This window comes from Hippocampus comes, unplaced genomic scaffold (genome assembly GCF_001891065.2).
Source record: "Hippocampus comes isolate QL1 unplaced genomic scaffold, H_comes_QL1_v1.1 scaffold39, whole genome shotgun sequence".
Classification (NCBI taxonomy): domain Eukaryota; kingdom Metazoa; phylum Chordata; class Actinopteri; order Syngnathiformes; family Syngnathidae; genus Hippocampus; species Hippocampus comes.
This window is the reverse complement of record NW_017842054.1, coordinates 2,268,895-2,285,937: the sequence shown is the minus strand read 5'-3', so window position 1 is coordinate 2,285,937 and position 17,043 is coordinate 2,268,895. Positions and strand designations below refer to the sequence as shown.

Sequence of the window (17,043 nt, the reverse complement as noted above, 5' to 3'; positions counted from 1 at the left end):
CCAGACTGTGCGACAGTTGAGAAACATAAAGATTAAAGCTTTGTTTTGTTTTTTAGATTTTTTTTTGTCATTATGTTTTTTCTCTAAATCATGTTTTGTAATCCAGGCATTTTCCGTTCTCGGTTTAGTGTCATTGCAGTACCACGTTGCAGTTATTACCGTCGACCTCTCCAAGGCGCTCTGGTCGTCCAAAATGAATGTTTCTTCTTCGTTGGTCTTGTGCCATGTTGGCGGAAGTAACTGCAAACACTAGCAGGCGTCTTGTTTTTCTTGCTTCTGTTCTTGCAGGTTTTTAAAATTCATCATGAATTTACCAAAGGGTCCCGATTCTCTATGCTTCGACAAGGACGTTTTTATGAAGGTAAGTGTTCGTCTTTTATTATCTTAGTCGACCGTAGATTAGCTAGCTTGAGCTAAACGGCGAATAGACAGCGGCTATATACAGCGATAGCCGATGCAAAACGTGATGATGCGCTCTTTCTCTAGAAACTGCGTCATCACGAGAAGCTTTGTGGTTGTTGTTAATGTGTCCTCAGGATGACTTTGACGTGGACCAGTTCGTGGCCGAGTGTCGGAAGCAGGTGCAGCTGGAGGAGATGAGAGAGGACCTGGAGCTCTACTACAAGCTGCTCAAGACAGCCATGGTGGAGCTCATCAACAAGGACTATGCTGACTTTGTCAACCTCTCCACCAATCTGGTGAGAACTTACTGCGACATTTTTGCTTTGTATTGTTTACCGTTGGGTGATTTCGGCCCCGCTGCGGATATGTCAAATCCTCGGAGAACTCCTGTGTTGTGCTGTAGCATTAACATTGAATTGAATTATTGCTGCTGAACCGACCACAGCCTCAAACAAGTTTTTGATTATCGTGTCCCAGGTGGGGATGGACAAAGTCCTCAATCAGCTCTCTGTGCCACTGGGACAGCTACGGGAGGAAGTCATGGTATGTGTTGTGAGTTCAATACGTAGTTGGAGTACCACTAATTAAATGAGCCTTGACGAATGTCGTCGGCGCAGAGCCTTCGGTCGTGCGTCAGCGAAGTGATACAAGCCATAGACCTGCAGTTGTCCAAACAGGAAGACCTGCAGAAAAAAAAGGTTGGCACTTTACATTCTTAGGTTACGCGATGATGCGTTCAACCATTCAAGAAAGTGATTTTCAACGTCTTTTGATTTCCATTGCATTCCGTTTCGTCCGCCAGGTTTGCGTCCTGAGGCTGATCCAGGTGGTGCGCTCGGTGGAAAAGATTGAGAAAATCCTCAACTCACAAAACCCCAAAGAGTCCAACTCATTGGAAAGCGACAGGTGTCACACGTCCTTTCCATATCTTTTGCGTAGCGTTTGTCTTCGGTTGTGTCCTGAATTGATGACCTCGTATGTATGTCTTACCTTTCCGTCCGTGTTCAGTCCCTTGTTAGCGGGTCAGATCTTGGAGCGGATCGCCACCGAGTTCAACCAGCTTCAGTTCCACGCCGTGCAGAGCAAAGGCATGCCCCTGCTGGACAAAGTCAGACCCGTGAGTGTTGATCCAGCCCCTCTGAAAACATCCCGGGTCTTGTCGCCGAGATCCTCCGCCGACGTTTGTGTGGGCCCCTGCAGCGCATCGCGGGCATCACCTCCATGCTGCAGCAGTCGCTGGAGGGTCTGCTCATCGAGGGCCTGCGGACGTCCAGTGTGGACATGGTGCGCCACTGCCTCAGGACCTACGCCACCATCGACAAGACGCGAGACGCCGAGGCGCTGGTGGGACAAGTTCTGGTCAAGCCCTTCATGGATCAGGTCAGTACTCTCACATGGAACTTTGCCCATATGAAAGGCAAGGTACCGCTGCACTCGAAGTGTGCGTGTGTGAGAAGTCATCCCTTCCGCCTTCTGCTGGCAGGTGATTGTGGAGGACGTGGTCAAATCCAGTCCCAACGGTCTTCAGGTGATGTATTCGAGGCTGCTGGAGTTTGTTCCTCATCACTGCAGACTCCTGAGAGAAGTGACCGGAGGAGCCATATCCAGGTTAGTAAGGATGTGTACTCCCTGGGAAAAAAAAAACATCTTCGGCAACTCGGACACAGGATAATAATAAAATAAAATAATCAAATAAATAAGAATAAACAAATAAAGGTTATCTTATTTGGTCCACGATGGCCGCTAACTCGTGCTGAGTCAACTCAACATGCAGAGCAACCAGTCCTGTCGACACTTTTGCTCTGGGACACCCACGTCACTCACCAGGCCGGGGCCCCGCCTTTTAAAGCCGTACACATTCAAAATCTGAGCTACAGCTGTGGAACTTGAGGATGGTGGCCCCAAGTGGACAAAAATATCAGAATATAGTGTAAAAATTGAGTTATTTTTAAAAGCCCTTTACAAACAAATATATGAATATCCGCACCACAAATACATGCAAAATATTTTTTTAATTTGCTCAATAATTGGGTTAAATCTCACACTCGACAAATACTAGATATGACCGGACGTTCCTTCTCTCCCCAGCGACAAAGCCGACATCGTTCCCGGCTACGACTTCATGGTCAACTCGGTGTGGCCCGAGATGGTGAAAGGCATCGAGGAGCGTCTGTCTTACCTCTTCAACCCCGGAAACCCCGACATTTTCTACGAGGTACTGCGGACGGGACGAACGGTGTCCGTTTTGCCGCCGGTTTCCTCACCTCGCCGTTCTTCGTTTCTAGCGTTACTGCGCCAGCACGGAGTTCGTGCGGCGGTTCGAGCGCCAGTGCAGCTCGCAGGCCAGCGTGAAGCGACTCCGAGCGCACCCGTCGTACGCGGCCTTCCACAATAAATGGAACCTGCCCGTCTACTTTCAGCTGAGGTAACCACGTGGCGCAAAGCTTTTGCTGTGGCTGCGTTTTACGCCGCCGCAAAACCGGAGATGAGGACCGCAGAGCAATAAAATAAATGAATCGTCTTTTCATTTATGGCTTTAGAACATTTATCATCATTTCTGAAAAATATGTCTTACATGTTTATGAAAATGTATCCGATTGGAATTTTGAGCTCCAATTTAAAATAAATAAATAGATAGAAGTACAATGAATTGGCCCAAGATTTTCATTTGCTGAGGTTGCTCCCCGGATGCTTTTCCAGGTACAAGGAGATAGCGGGAAGCCTGGAGAACGCCTTCAGTGACGGCTTACAGGCGGCGCCAGGTGTGTGCCTTGGATTCCATTTCATCCGGGGTTTTTTTTGCTCTCAGTTGGGATGTGCGTCATGTTGGGATCAACAGAATTGAAAAAAAAAAACAAATCAGGCGTCTACCCTATTTCAATTCGCTCTGATTTTTAAATTTTGAAAAGTGTTGAAACGCACTTTTAAAATAACCCGTTTAGAAGACGCCAAATCCTGAGATTTTCTTTCTGCGTATCGGCAAGTAACGCTCGGACACGTTTTGCGTGCGCATCCGCCCCAGCCGGCGGCGCGTACCACCTGCAGGCGACGGCGTCGTTGTGGTCTTGCCTGGTGCGCTGCTGGTCCGACCAAGTCTACCTGCCGCCGCTGGCTCATCGCTTCTGGAAGCTCACGCTGCAGCTCTACTCGCGATACGCCACCTTCCTGAACGAGGTCGGCGTTTGATTTTATTTTGGGGGAGGGGGGGGGGGCATCGATGGCCATCGCAAGACTTGTTGATGATTTGGCTTTGCAAGTAGGCGCTGAGCAAGACCACTCCGCCCGAGGCGAGCAAAGAGCCCAGCAGGCCCCTCCCCAGCTCGGCGTCGTCCACCTCCAGCAGGACGTCCGTCGAGGAGACGGGCAGCGAGAGCGGGAGTCCCGCCTCGCTGTCCACCAAACAGCTGGTCCACATCGCAGCCGACGTCCAAAAATTGCAGGAGCAGGTAAGCGCGACGACGACGAGGATGAGGAGGAGGGTTAGCACCGGTCACTTCATTAGGGACACCTGGGTGGTCCAACAAGACCCAAAACCGGAGCCGTGTCCAAATTCAGGCTCCCTTCAGCGGTTTCGTGACTAGTTTTCTATCGTTGCTGTTGTGCTAGTCGCATTTTTTGGTGTCTTTTCACATTCTTTTCCCTCATGTCTTTTAGTTCCCGCAAGTGTCCAAAATGGTAAGACAGAGATTACAAGCCATCGGCTTCACAAACTTTCTCGTTGTGGAAGGCAAGTGCCAATCATTCAGCGTATCCTTTTATTTCTCGGTCGGTCGTCTTCAACGGCGAGCCATTTGAAGGAACCTCTGTTGTGTTTTCCCCAAAGAGGCCTTAGCGGACTCCAAGGCGGGCCTGTCCGGCAGCATCCGCGCCCTCAGCACCCGCATGACCCAACACCTGAGCGAGCGCAGCTGCCGCTTCCTGAAGAGCGCCTCCGAGGTGCCCCGACTTTACCGCAGGACCAATAAGGTCGGTGAAACTGCGGCGCGGGAGCCGCCGCCCCACCGTGTGCCGGCCCGACGCGTGCCGTTGAGCGCGCCCGCTTCTTGTTTTCGTGTGGCCAGGAGGTGCCCGTGAGAGCGTCGGCGTACATGGACAACGCCTTGCGGCCGTTGCATCAGCTGCTGAGCGACTCGTCGGGCCTGGTGGACGCGGCCACGGCGCGCCATTGGCTGACGGCCACGCTTTCGGAATGCACGCAGAGGTGAGCGCTTGCGCGCGCGCGTCATCTTCTCAAAATAGCGTAATGTTGCGCTCGTAAGAATGATGAAAACAAACTCTTACAAAGGGCAAATGTTGCTTCATATTTTTTAAAGAAATAATCCAAATAAAATCAGGGTTTCATTAATTAACCTTGACTTGATGGACAAACGTGTGTGCGCTAGGTACTATGAGACCATTTCTGAGGTTCTGAGCTCGGTGCGAAAGATGGAAGAGAGTCTGAAACGACTGAAGCAAGCCAGGAAGGGAGCCGCCGCCGCCGCCGCCACCAACACCGGCGGCAGCGCGGCCCCCACCAACGGCGGCCCGTCGGACGACACCAAGATCCGCCTTCAGCTGGCTCTGGATGTGGAGTACTTGGCAGAACAGGTGGGTGGCGAACTGCTAGCTTCATGCTAACACAGGATGCGAAATGCCCACGACGGGGCTAACCTAAGTTAGCATCAACGTTGCGCTAAATGCGAACATTCAAACAGCTGCTGGTCAACACATTCGGAGCTGCAAAATTAATACAAACGGTCAACCTTGAGTATTTAAAGAGCGAAGCGTTCGTCGAAGCGAATCCGCACCGTCCAAATGAAACGTTTCCCCGGAATTTTTGCATTTCCCTCAGATGGAGCGGATGGGTGTGGAGCCTGCGGACGTGTCCATGTTGTCCAGCCTCCTGGAGCTGGTGAAGGAGGCCCGAGAGCTCGCCGAACACCACGCGTGAAAACGCGCTGACGTCGTGACAAAAAAAGGGAGAAAACTTGGCTCGATTGGACTCGATTGCTTCAGCTTCTTTTCGTTTTGGAGTGATTTGTCTCACCTACACTTTTGTCACTTTTTTGTTGTTTGTTTTTGGAAATAAATTAACAATTGTTTTCTGTTTCTCGGCTTTGTCTCATTGCCTATAACCTGCCCCACCTTTTCAGTTATTCAGTTCAATTCTGAGACTGACCACGTTTTAAACCCTACTTTTCAAACCCGAATCCAAGGTCTTGTTAGTAGGGTTTAAAAGTAGGGTTAGGGTTTGAAAGTAGTGTTTTAAATTAGGATTAGCCTCTAATCTTTCACACCGTAACCCTAGTTTGGGTTAGGGCTTGAAAGTACGGTTTACAACTAGGGTTAGGGTTTCAAAGAGTTTAAAACCCTACTTTCAAGCCTTACCTAAGCCTAATTAAAACCCTACTGTCAAACCCTAATCCAAGTTTTGAAACCTACTTTCAGACCCTAACCCAAACTCGGGTTAGGGTGTGAAAGTAGCATTTTACACTCGGCTGAGGGTTTGACGGTAGGGTTTAAAACTGGAGTTGGGGTTTCAAAAAGTTTAAAAGCCTACTTTGAAAACTCTAACCCAAGTTTTAAACCGTACTTTCAAGCCGTAACCCAAACTAGGGTTAATGCGACAATGGCACCGCACATGCAAATCAAGTTTGAAAATGTGACCTTATAATGATTTGACTAACAACCAGCTAAAATCCGACAGAGCAAAGGTCATTTCCGTTAGGGCTCCGCTAACTCTTGTTTAACTCGAACCTAAAACCCTGACCCCAGTTTGACAGTCTAATTTAAAACCATAACCCTAAATTTGAAATCCCCATTTGCAAAGGTTGCGCCCGAGCCTAATTTGAAAGCATTCGCTTGTTTTATGACAAAGTTGCCAGTCGAAAGAATGACAAGCTGACCCTTGAGCCCCTTTGACATTTTAATGTGACAAAACAAGAGTCTCTGGGACGACGTCGTCATTCTGAACCAACGGCGCTTGATTTCAGTGGAGGAGTGCGTCGACATCGAATCGACCAAAACCAATCTTAACTCTGGGCTTGGAGCGTCTGCCCAGCTCGACCCTCTTGGCGGTGGCGGAAGACATCGCATCATGTCGAAGCGTTCCTGTGCTCATCGGACGGTGACGCACTTGGCAGGTCCGCGAGCGCTGCGGCGTCCCTGCAGTTTTGCGACACTCTGCGCCTGGAAGCAATATTTTGTCTTGTGCTTCACTTTGCTCACGACAAACTTCCCCGAGCAGCAAAGCAGCTCAAACACCTCCTGGGGGGACAACAAAAGGGGGAAAAAAAAACCCGCATTGGAGCTATGTCGTCAATGGATGTTTGTTCGGCGGTAACTAAAAGACACTTTTACGGTTTGCGTCTTTGATTGCATTTTGGTGCCCTTATTTCTTCATACAGTCATGAGCTAATTGAGCCAACGTTTTATATTTCTGCAACTTGAACGATGACTACAGAGGGCGGCCCCGTGGCCTCACGGTGCCGAGGTGCACGGTTCGATTCCGGCTGCGGCCTTCCTTTGTGGCGTTTGCATGTGTTCTCCCCGCGCCTGCTTGGCTTTTCTCCCAAAACGAGCACGGCAGGTTAATGGAACACTCGAAATGGTCCCTAAGTATGAGCGCAGATGGTCGTTGGTCTCTGTGTGCCCTGCAATTGGCTGGCAACCAATTCAAGCCGCTGCCCGAAGACAGCTGGGACGGCTCCGGCACGCCCCTTGTGAGGAGAAACGGATCAGAAAAGGGATGCATGGATTGCTATACAATGGAAAATACCCCCCCCCCCCGCGCCTCCTCCTTAGTAGAGGGTCTTTGGTAGGTTGCACACAACAAAAAATATGTGGGGGTTAGAAAAAGCTGCTACTGCAGGGCTTTCATTTTGAAAAATGGCTGCGATTGAATGACTAAGCACCGCCTCCTAGAGGACAGGAGCAGAACTGCATCTTACTCTTTCTCCATTTGAGCATATTACGCAATAACAGTCAACGTAGAAAACGGGATCGCCGCTAAATGCCGTGATATGGCAGAAAAATCCACGACGCAATCGGACGACAAAAAGTGACCTGCGATCGATGATGACGGCGGTGGTGGGGGGACTTTGGTGAGGGAAGAACTTGCGTTGACTGCGAGAGGTTTGGGCTGAAGAGTGAGGAAGGAAATTTTGTGACAAGGACGCGGTTTCGCTTGAGACGTACCTCCTTGCCCTCTTCGTTAATGACGTAGACGTGGTAGACCAGAGTGGCGCGAAGGTGACTGCTTAGCATCTTCTTGGCCAGGGCCTTGGGGGTCCTCACGCGCACCTTGATGCCTTGCTCGCTGGCGTTCAGCCTTAGCTGAGGTGCGCTGATTTGAGCTGAGTGGCAGAGGGAGAGAGAGAAAAATGCACTTAGGTTACACTGAGAAAATTTGGTGGATAAGACACCAAAAAAAAAAAAAAAAAGGTCTCATGAAGCCATGCCCGAAATGCCCACCATTTTGGTTTGAAGCGACCATTTTAAAATAAGTGTCGCAGCAATGCTTGAACTGAATGCTTGTTTGGAAAATCCAGCTCCCAGCAGCAGTTTCTCTAACCCATGCCCAAAAAGACACAAAAAAAGTCTGCCATTTTAGTTTGATGCAGACATTTTAGGCTCGAGGCTCCTTTCAGACAAACTCCTCTCTGTCCAATTGCTGAACTTTGGGTCACGCTTACTTGGAAACTTCAGCCCACAAAAGCAGTTTCGCTTAGCAACCATAACATTTGGAAGGCATATCCAACATGAGTAGACCAGCAAAAAAAGTCTCAAGGAGCCACACTTGCATCGGCAAAAGAAGTCTGCCTTCTTGGTTGGAGGTGACCATTTTAGGACATCTACAATCCCCCCCCCCCCCCAAAGACAAAAGTCCTCTCCAAGTTTCCACGAGGTTGCCTCAATGTCACCTTTGTTCATTGTAAACACTCACTGTCCCATTGGGGGCTGAATCTCGGGGAGAGGATCCACGATGACGATGCGGACGAGGAACACGCTCTCAGCCTGGCGTAGTACCACTCTCGGAGGTCCGAGGTGACCCCGCTCAGGTCGCAGTGGAGCCGGCGGATACCCTGGCAGTCGTCCGCATCCCGCCACTTGGCATCGCCGTAACTGAGCGCCGCAAAGAAAGCACACAGTCAAGTCGACGTCCTTATTATGACGTCACGCGCTTCTCAGGAGGATGCGTCGCAAATTGAGACCATTTTGACACAGCTTTTCCATTGCATTTCACGACAAGACGGTATTTGGAATTGAGAATATTTGTATGCAAATTGGATAAAAAAAATTCAAACTTTGTTTAAAACACATATTTGGCAAAAATAAGATGAATAGAGAAAAATTAACCCAATTAAGTAAATATCAACTATTGGAAATGTGATTGTGGTCATCAACTCAACAAGGGCCCGAGAAAGGAGCCTTGCGGGACTTGCCCATGTTTGGTAACAATAACGCACTGCAGCAAAGACCGAGACAAAAAAAATCAATCAAATTCAGATTTTGTGCGAGTGGAATGTGCGTGTTCTTCACATCTTCCACTGGACGTCGTAGTGCACGTTGCTGCTGTTGGCGGGCGGCATCCAGCGAAGGACATTCTTGAAGTCCACCGAGTCAAACTTGATGCGTGCGGGAGGAGCCACTGTGGACACGCACACACACAAAATGACATGAGACTCCACCATGACGAGACAAAGTAAAAAGAAGCTTGAAGGGGCACCTGGTGCTGTGATGCCGGCGGACAGCTTGAGCAGCAACAGCAGGCCTCCGATCACGACGCGATTCATTTTGCCGACTGTGTCAGTGGACCGTGCAGCCTCCGACTTTTAACATGCATCCACTTCCTGTTTTTTTTTTTAACTTCTGGACCAGTGACCACATCCTTTTACAGAAGTCCATGTGAACAATGACTAAGCACTTTTTCAACATGCCGGCACGTGCAAAGCAAATAGCGTGGACATAAAAAGTCTCTACACACCCCTGTTCAAATGCCAGGTTTTGTGCTATTTAAAAAAAAAAAAAAAAAAGGAACAAGACAAAAACTTTATCAACCATCGATGTGTCCTACAATTCAACTGAAAATCAAACAAACCTTTTGAGCGAGGGTGATTTCAAAATCGACACCTGAGATAGGGTGGTTGCATAAGTGTACACCCCCCATAATAACTGGGGATGTGGCAGTGAATCAAGATGAAATAATGCATCACATTCAAAGACTGCCATAAAATGGGAGTCAGCACACACTTGCCGAAGTGATTTTATTTAGGATTGTCTGTGTTAATAACTTCAGCTGTTCCGGTAGGCTTTTCTTGACATATAATTCAGTCACATTTTACAGCACAAAGCAAAAACAAAGCGCTTTACAGAGCGCTTAACATAAACTAACAAAATGCGATAAAATAACATAAGACACGGACAGTCACGCCATCGGAACGTGGCGTATTCCTGCAAACGCCTTGTTTGGAGCAGTTATCGACGGAAGAAGAGAAAAATCAAAAGTGTCCTTTCACCGGTGGACCGGAGGCGTCGTGCTCAAAGCGTGCATGAAGTTTGGACGTAAACAAGAAGAAGTAGCATTCCAGTGACCAAAAAAAAAAAAAAAAGTGAGAGGTTTGAGGATAGGGGGTTAGGATTAGGATAAGGCTTAGGGGTTAAGGTTCGATCCTTAAATAGGATGGAAGACAAAAACATAAATTATTTTTGTCAACGACATCACACAACAATCTCAAGGAATATGAAAATGTCAATGTAACTGTGGCATTGAGCCTTTTAATACGTTTTGAAAACATCTGGACGACAAATGACAGTCACCAAATGTTCAACTTTCACCATTTTTGCAAATACACATGCGACAAATGTTTGAATATTACAGATCCGAATTGTGGGTTTTTTGGACACCGACTCCATTCGTGAGAAATCGTGACTTCGCGAAAATAAATAAATAAAAATTTTAAAAAATGCAGCATGGCAGACGAGGCGTGCGACCGGCGAAGCGGGTTACTGGAAGCGCGGTGCGGCCGCACTTCCACCCTGCAGGCGACATCGCCCGTAAAGAGGAAGGCAAGCTCACCGTCGGGCATCCCAGCCAACGTGCCGCGTTTGCTTCCGGGGGGAAGAAGACCTGAAATGTCAGCCCTCGTCACACTTCTTCAGCCGCCGGGTCTGCGGTACACACGTGCCGGCCCCATTTGCACGGCGGACGGACTTGCCGAGATTCGCCTCACAACTCTTTCATTACATTTTTGAGTTTAAAAAAAAAAAAATCCTATTTTGATATACACGATGCTTTAAATTTTCTAAAGGCGGCGCGAGACAATTTGACTCTCGGCGCTCACGTCGTTGCGTGAATCTGCTTCACACACAGAAATGAAACTTAAAAGGGTGGGAGATGAGTTTGGCGGTTTTAAGACTGCGGCTGATCTTGGAGAGACGTTGACACGACTTGCAAAATAAGAAGCTCACACTTCTTTTGGCCGCACGCGCAACATGTTAAGGCTTCTAGCAACGCGGTTATTTGTTTTAAGGCCTTTCTTAAAAGCAAAAATGGTACACGAGAGCAAAGGCGCAGAGACTGTCAAGCGATTGCGTAAGTTGTCGGCTTGAGTATTCAAACTCAAATGGTGAGAGTGTGTGAGGCATGGGTAGCGTTTAACACGGTGTGCGATGAAAACTGAGGATATGAAAACACGTTTGGGCACTTTATTTTTAGTAACGCCCCATAAGGGGGCCGGGGGGGGGGGGGCAACACTCGCAAATAAAACACATGAAGCTTTGGCACACTCTCCCTGTTTGTCTCTCTCGATTACACAAGAGTCATAAAACAGCAAATCACTCTAGTTTGCCCCCCCCCCAGTCGCCCGCAATAAAAACATTGAATTGAGGAAAGGATTTTCAAAAAAAGCTACGCTCATCGTCTACGTGCAAATGTCATCGTTAAATGACAGAACAGGGAAGTAGAGGGCCAATGGCGGCTCGAAACGCATCTAGTGTGACACAAGTCGGGGGGGGGGGGTAATAAATAATACGAGCGTCTGACTACGGTTAGGTGCAACATCTAACCCCTTCAAAGACAACAGAGGTGCAAACATGAATCATTCGAGTTAGCAAGTATCATAGTAAACTGGTTCACAGAGCCGATTTCACCCGCGACTTGATCAACGAGGCTCGGTGAGGCTCAGGAGCCACTTTCAAGCTACGCCGTCCGAAACACCCTGCCGTCGCAGTCATGTCGAATCCAAAAGGTAAGCAGAGCTGCGTTGGAGTTTGGTTGCACGAGCAGATTAGCGTCAGCGTCCGCTAAATGGCGCTCGACGGCAACGGGACCCCGTCGGGACGGCGACCGTGTTTGGCGGCTTGTCCGGGTGCCACATGCGCAACGGCCTAGTGGTATGAAGTGCTGCCTCCGTGAGCGAAAATGCTCGCATTACTCTTATATTTTTTCGACGCACATCATTCAAAGTGCAGTGCTCTTTTCAGAGGAAATTAGGAAACAAAATGAGCCCAAAACTACACGGCTATAATTCCGCGTGGCTCATTTAACGCGACTGGCTGCCTGCCACCCACCAGGTGAGCATTCCCACCTTGCACTTTTTTTCGACAGCTCAGACACTGATGGCCATGAACAAGCGAATTAACACCTTGCAGGTCCCCTCACGTGTCGGTCTGGGCTCATTTCATCTATGACAAGTACGAAGTAGCTTGTGGGACTTCCTGTGATGTTTGTATTGACGACGTGGCGCAGGAAGTCACGTTTGCTGAGGCGACCTAATCGTTTCTAATGAACACAAGCCGATTCGCCGCGTGCCCTCCCGCCGCCTTGACAATCTTTTTGTGGGACCTAAAAACAACCGTATTTGTGTTTGGAATGTAGCTTAGGTGTCAATAACGTAAGACCAGTTTGAAATGAGAGTGAAGGTTAGTGATTGTCAAAAGCGCAGCCATTGAAAATGCTTGCTAGTGGCGTCACGGCTTAAGACCCTACACCCCATAAGTAGTGCCATCTTTTTTTTTTTTTTTTTTTGGCGGGGGGGTTCAAGCAGTGATGACTTTTTTATACTAACAACCCATGCTGTGCTAAGGTACAAAGATCTAAGCCACGCCCTTTGAAGAAAAGTCAGACCTTCAGCCACGATAGCCCTCAACGTCCTCGTCGGGCGACAGGCTGACGATGACCTGGCGTCTCTCGTACGCGTTCTCCTCTGAGGTGGCCGTGTCCTCGTCTTCCTGCATTTGCTCGCCGCCCATGTACCCCTGCTGCACTTCCTCCACCGTGTCGCCCGCATCGTCCGCGTCGCCTCCTACGGACGGTTCCGGCTCTCTGAGTGGTTCCGAATCGTCAGTTGACACGGGCGACGTCCCCACCACCATCAGCGGCGCGGACGAGTTAGAAACCGGCAGGGACGTGTCGGGCCTCGCCTCCTCGATGGTTCTTTCGAAGCGCTTTGAGGCGCGTACAAAAAAGTTACAAAAAAAAAAAAAAAATAAAGGGTTAGATGTCAGGCAAAGGCGTCCGATTGACTTTGACGTGAATGAAGCGCACCAGTGAGGGCGGCAAATTGGATGAGGATTTGGTCTTTTTCAGGCAGACCAGGAGGAGGACGGTAGAGACCACAGCCAGGACCAACAGCGACACCACCACAGCGATGATGACGTGTTCTGCATTATTATTAAAAAAAAAAAGAAAAAAGAAAAAAAAGGGCCATTTGATCTGACAGTGCAATGACGTAACAATTTTAGGTGAACTGCTGCAATTGAATGCGCTCAACTGTTTCCCTGCACGGGCAGCGCGCAGTAGTCCTGCGTGCCGTGAACGCTGATACTCTCCAGCTCGCCTCTGATGGCGGCGCAGTGTTTCTCCTGGCCGGCGTCCACGGGCAGCGTGCGCTCGCACGTTTTCTCCGTGCAGCGCAGGTCGGCAAACTGCTTCTGCGAGGGCGGGGAGTAAAGCAGGTTGGAAGGGAGACGTGGCCACTGGGGGGCGCCAGACACACGCAACAAGTAATTACAGGGGAGATTTTATTTCCAAGGATCCCCCCCCCCCCAAAAAAAAAAAAATTTTTTGCAAATGGGCCTGTTGACTTGTACTTAATAAACACGACTTTTATGAGGTTTCCAATACAAGTTTTGCCACGCACACAGCACATGCCCAGACCTCTGCCAGGTAGACAGTAGGGGGTGCTGTAACACAGTGAAATAAAGCAATGTGGCCTTTCAAATGGAAACGAAATGTCAACAAGGCCAACTGTATTCTCGAAATGATGCACCCCCCCCCAAAAAAAAAAACACGAGTTTATTGCAGAGAAGAGATTTTTTGATGTTATGTCATAATCAAATCAGGAACATTGAATGAGGACCACCGAGTCTTACTTTGTCGAGGATGACGTCGTATTTGAAGACGGGCAGAGGGTTGTCAAGCTTCTCATGTCTCCTCTTCCTCCCATGCCAGTACTTGAGCCACGGATGCTGGAAGCTGATCAGGACCGAGTTATCCTGCTGGTCCGACACGGTTGCAGGGGGGAGGTCCAAAGAACCTGAAGAGAAACGGGAAGCACTTCCTTGTTTCTGTCTCAACTGCGCTCGGCGCGACCATTCTACAGCTATGCTCCAACGCCGATCTTATCGGACCACCTTGACTGCACTCCAGGTGCTGTTTTTGCTTCTTTGCTCTCAGATATTATTGTCATCTTCTGCTATTCTTTTTTTTTTTTCCATTCGTTTCTCTCAAGGAGTGTTTAATATTAAAAAACAAAAATAATAATACATCATTTGGGCTGTAGCACCTGCCTGGTTGGAAAAGATGGAAACATAACAAGCAAACTTCCATGCTCTCACATTTCTGAGTGGCGGGGGAGTCCCTGTAGTAGCTGAAGGTGATGCCATCGGCGGGAGCCGCCTCCGACTCCTCCTCCCCGAGGACGGCGGTGACCGCCAGGAAGTAGTCCTCCCTCTGGTCCGACAGGAAGGACAAGTCCGCCTGGAGGTCGGGTGGGTACACCCACAGCGGACCGACGTCACTGCCGGAAGACAGTGCGCCATTTTAACACTTTGGTGTTTTGCTTTCCCATTCACTGTACGTGATCACGGCACAAGATGGTGATCAGTCGTCACCCGGACAAAGCAAATCACAATTTACCACTTGAACGGAAAACACAAACCCCTGGGAGTTGAACACCTTGCCGAAGTCCACCCGGTATCGCAGTCCCGCGGGCGGGTTGTCGTAGCGCCAGGCCACCTTGTTGACCAGGTTGCCGCAGTGCAGAATCACATCGCTTGGCGGCGCCACTGAGCAAATAAGACATTGAAGAGACATTTTGATAAGGCTGAACCAGTTTGAAAAAAATCATACAATTGCCTCTTTTTTCCCCACCCTCATTATTTTGATTGCAATTTAACATGCAATCATTTTTTGGACGGACATCTTCCGATGTACTTTTTTAAACAAACACAAGCAATAAGTGAGTCGGACTATTACAATGACTAATATCAGATTAATTATACAGAAATGCTTTGGTCATAGGTTAGGCGAATATAAAGTGAAAAACTCATGAATTAATCTGAAAGTTCATCTACTTCAATTAGTTGTTAACCTCGTAACCACTTTGCCTTGCGGTCTTTTAAGCAGTGGCGACAACAGATGGGCATTTTCTCCCTTCCAGTGTAATCAGATAAGCGCAGGAAGTTGCGTAAGGGTCTTTGTCGGGTCCCATTTTGTGTGTATGCGACGTTGCCAGGTGTGGCCCCTGGTTCCGAAGCGGAATGTAAGCAGATAAACACTGCCTCGTTCCGCTCACAACGCAAGAAGAGCAAACGGCTTCGGCGCTTGTTTTTGTTATCAGTGATACGCACTCAGGTCACAACATGACGAGGCAAACCGAGGTGAGGGGTGCCAAAAAGCTCTTCAACCGCTGCTCTCAATTTCACTTCCGCTTCCAACCACTGCCGTGGGTTTAAATGGCAGTGATGTGGCTTGACTTGTACGCGATCAGTCACGCGTGCGTTTCGGTTCGGCGAAGACGCTGCAAAACACGCCGAGGCGGCGTCTGCTTCTGAAACAGGAAGAGGACAACGTTTGCGGTACCAGGCCGAGGGGCAGTCGGCCGTGGGAACGAGACACCTCAGAAAAAGAAAGTCAAAGTAGAGGGTGACGTTTTTCGCCGGGAAGCCCCGGGAAGACCCCCCCCCCTTGTTTATGTTGACTCACGGTTTATTCTGAAATTTATGGGAAAGCTCGACCGTTTCATTTATCTCACTGTGCTGTTGAAACGCCGACATTGTGGTTTCACTTCTGCTTTAATCAATACATGCACAGATGTAACACAGTCAACCCCTGCTGATTCATAAAACGCAATTCACACACTGCTGATTTTTTTTTTCTTTCTGTGAAACATGACATGGAAAAAAAGAGGATGGTAAACTTTTCAATATGATACAGAGAAAGGTCTTGGTATGGAGTGGCTTGCCATAAATGCATTGAAAACCCACAAGCATCCAAGTATCACTGCGTTAAAAAAAAAAACAGGAATAAAATGGCCTACTACAAACGTAGCAATTGTTCTATTTTTCCGGTTTTACCTACACACCCACTTTGAATTTGAAGTCTTGAGTAAGACTGAAAACACCAATGGGGAAGTTATTTGTTTACTCAGCAGCGTTTAGGTTCAATGTCCCACAATAAAGCATGACGAATTACCATTATTGTGCGAGGGGTTTAAAATGGCGCGAATTTTTTATACATTGTCTACAAAGGCCCAAACTGTGCACAAAGGACAAGCCGTGGCCATTTATAATTGCAGCAGGATAGCGGTGAGAAAGTTAAGTTGCTCAGTAATGCGTTCGACGGCTGTGCTAATGCTGAATATTCTCACTGATTCACTCACGCACACACGGTGTCAATCAAACCAAGTACGGTGTCGTCAATTGATTACTAATGAATTTCATTGACAATAATTAGTTACACGCAGGGACAGGGATAAACGTCAACATGGCGAGAATCGGCCCTGCCCCGAAACTCAACCGCAACGACCCATTTTAGACCCACGCACGTGTGCAGGTTAGCGAAATGATTTACCGTGGGCCGACGCGATTCCCAAGACGAAGAAGGTGACGAGGCAAGGCGTCAAGCACGTCCACGCCATGAGTAGCTTGTTGCCGCCGAGCGCCCGGGAGGAACCGACGAGAGGCTACGCGTGTCCTCTCGAAGCTAAAGCTAACGACAACCAAAGTCTCGGAACATCCCACAACTGCTCCGGTTGGAGATCCCTTCCTCTTTTTGTGCTGCATCCGGGACTGACGTCATCAACTACCACTATTACCGACATGATTAGGCTGTTAGAAGAAAACTTTTAGATGACAAAACGCTAGCTTTTTTTTTTTGTGGGGCTTATTGTCTTTTTTGTTGAACAGATAAATCATACACAAGCATCGTACAGAGGAAAGCATAGGAAAACAATACATAATTTTTAATGTGATATATTTTTCATAAGTATTAGCGGTTGTAGTGGGAAGGAAGACTAGCGGTACTAGTTTGTTGTTACTGTTCTTAAACATACGCAGTCATGATCTGAGAACAAATATGTAAGAGACTGGACTGTCCCAGAATTTTTGTTATTCATTCCTTTGTTGTGTGTTCACCCCCCCCCCCCCCCACCAAATTTT

At 48.4% G+C, this 17,043-nt stretch overlaps 3 protein-coding genes across 4 annotated transcripts; 1 reads left to right on the top strand and 2 right to left on the bottom strand.

Moving 5' to 3' along the window:
- Nucleotides 1–184: 184 nt before the first annotated feature.
- On the top strand, nt 185–5,489 carry cog2 (component of oligomeric golgi complex 2). Its single transcript, XM_019860345.1, has 18 exons — nt 185–361; nt 537–698; nt 880–945; nt 1,020–1,100; nt 1,205–1,308; nt 1,411–1,519; nt 1,603–1,782; nt 1,886–2,010; nt 2,491–2,617; nt 2,688–2,827; nt 3,103–3,164; nt 3,425–3,576; nt 3,663–3,848; nt 4,057–4,129; nt 4,226–4,368; nt 4,464–4,603; nt 4,785–4,989; nt 5,234–5,489. The coding sequence occupies exons 1-18, from the start codon at nt 305–307 to the stop codon at nt 5,330–5,332; spliced, it is 2,211 nt and encodes a 736-aa protein (XP_019715904.1). The 5' UTR covers nt 185–304; the 3' UTR covers nt 5,333–5,489.
- A 670-nt stretch (nt 5,490–6,159) lies between these two features.
- On the bottom strand, nt 6,160–11,709 carry il22ra2 (interleukin 22 receptor, alpha 2). Its single transcript, XM_019860332.1, has 5 exons — nt 9,110–11,709; nt 8,923–9,031; nt 8,327–8,505; nt 7,579–7,736; nt 6,160–6,648 (listed from the first exon to the last, which is right to left on the bottom strand). The coding sequence occupies exons 1-5, from the start codon at nt 9,174–9,176 to the stop codon at nt 6,499–6,501; spliced, it is 663 nt and encodes a 220-aa protein (XP_019715891.1). The 5' UTR covers nt 9,177–11,709; the 3' UTR covers nt 6,160–6,498.
- A 704-nt stretch (nt 11,710–12,413) lies between these two features.
- Nucleotides 12,414–16,658, bottom strand: ifngr1l (interferon gamma receptor 1-like). 2 transcript variants are annotated; one of them, XM_019860329.1, is made up of 7 exons: nt 16,457–16,658; nt 14,544–14,670; nt 14,221–14,402; nt 13,756–13,919; nt 13,155–13,314; nt 12,929–13,044; nt 12,414–12,837 (listed from the first exon to the last, which is right to left on the bottom strand). In XM_019860329.1, the coding sequence occupies exons 1-7, from the start codon at nt 16,521–16,523 to the stop codon at nt 12,511–12,513; spliced, it is 1,143 nt and encodes a 380-aa protein (XP_019715888.1). In that variant the 5' UTR covers nt 16,524–16,658; the 3' UTR covers nt 12,414–12,510. The 2 variants fall into 2 exon arrangements, with proteins under 2 accessions (XP_019715888.1, NP_001347755.1); NM_001360826.1 differs by having other exon boundaries at nt 12,414–12,828; nt 16,457–16,577.
- Between the last annotated feature and the right edge of the window lie 385 nt (nt 16,659–17,043).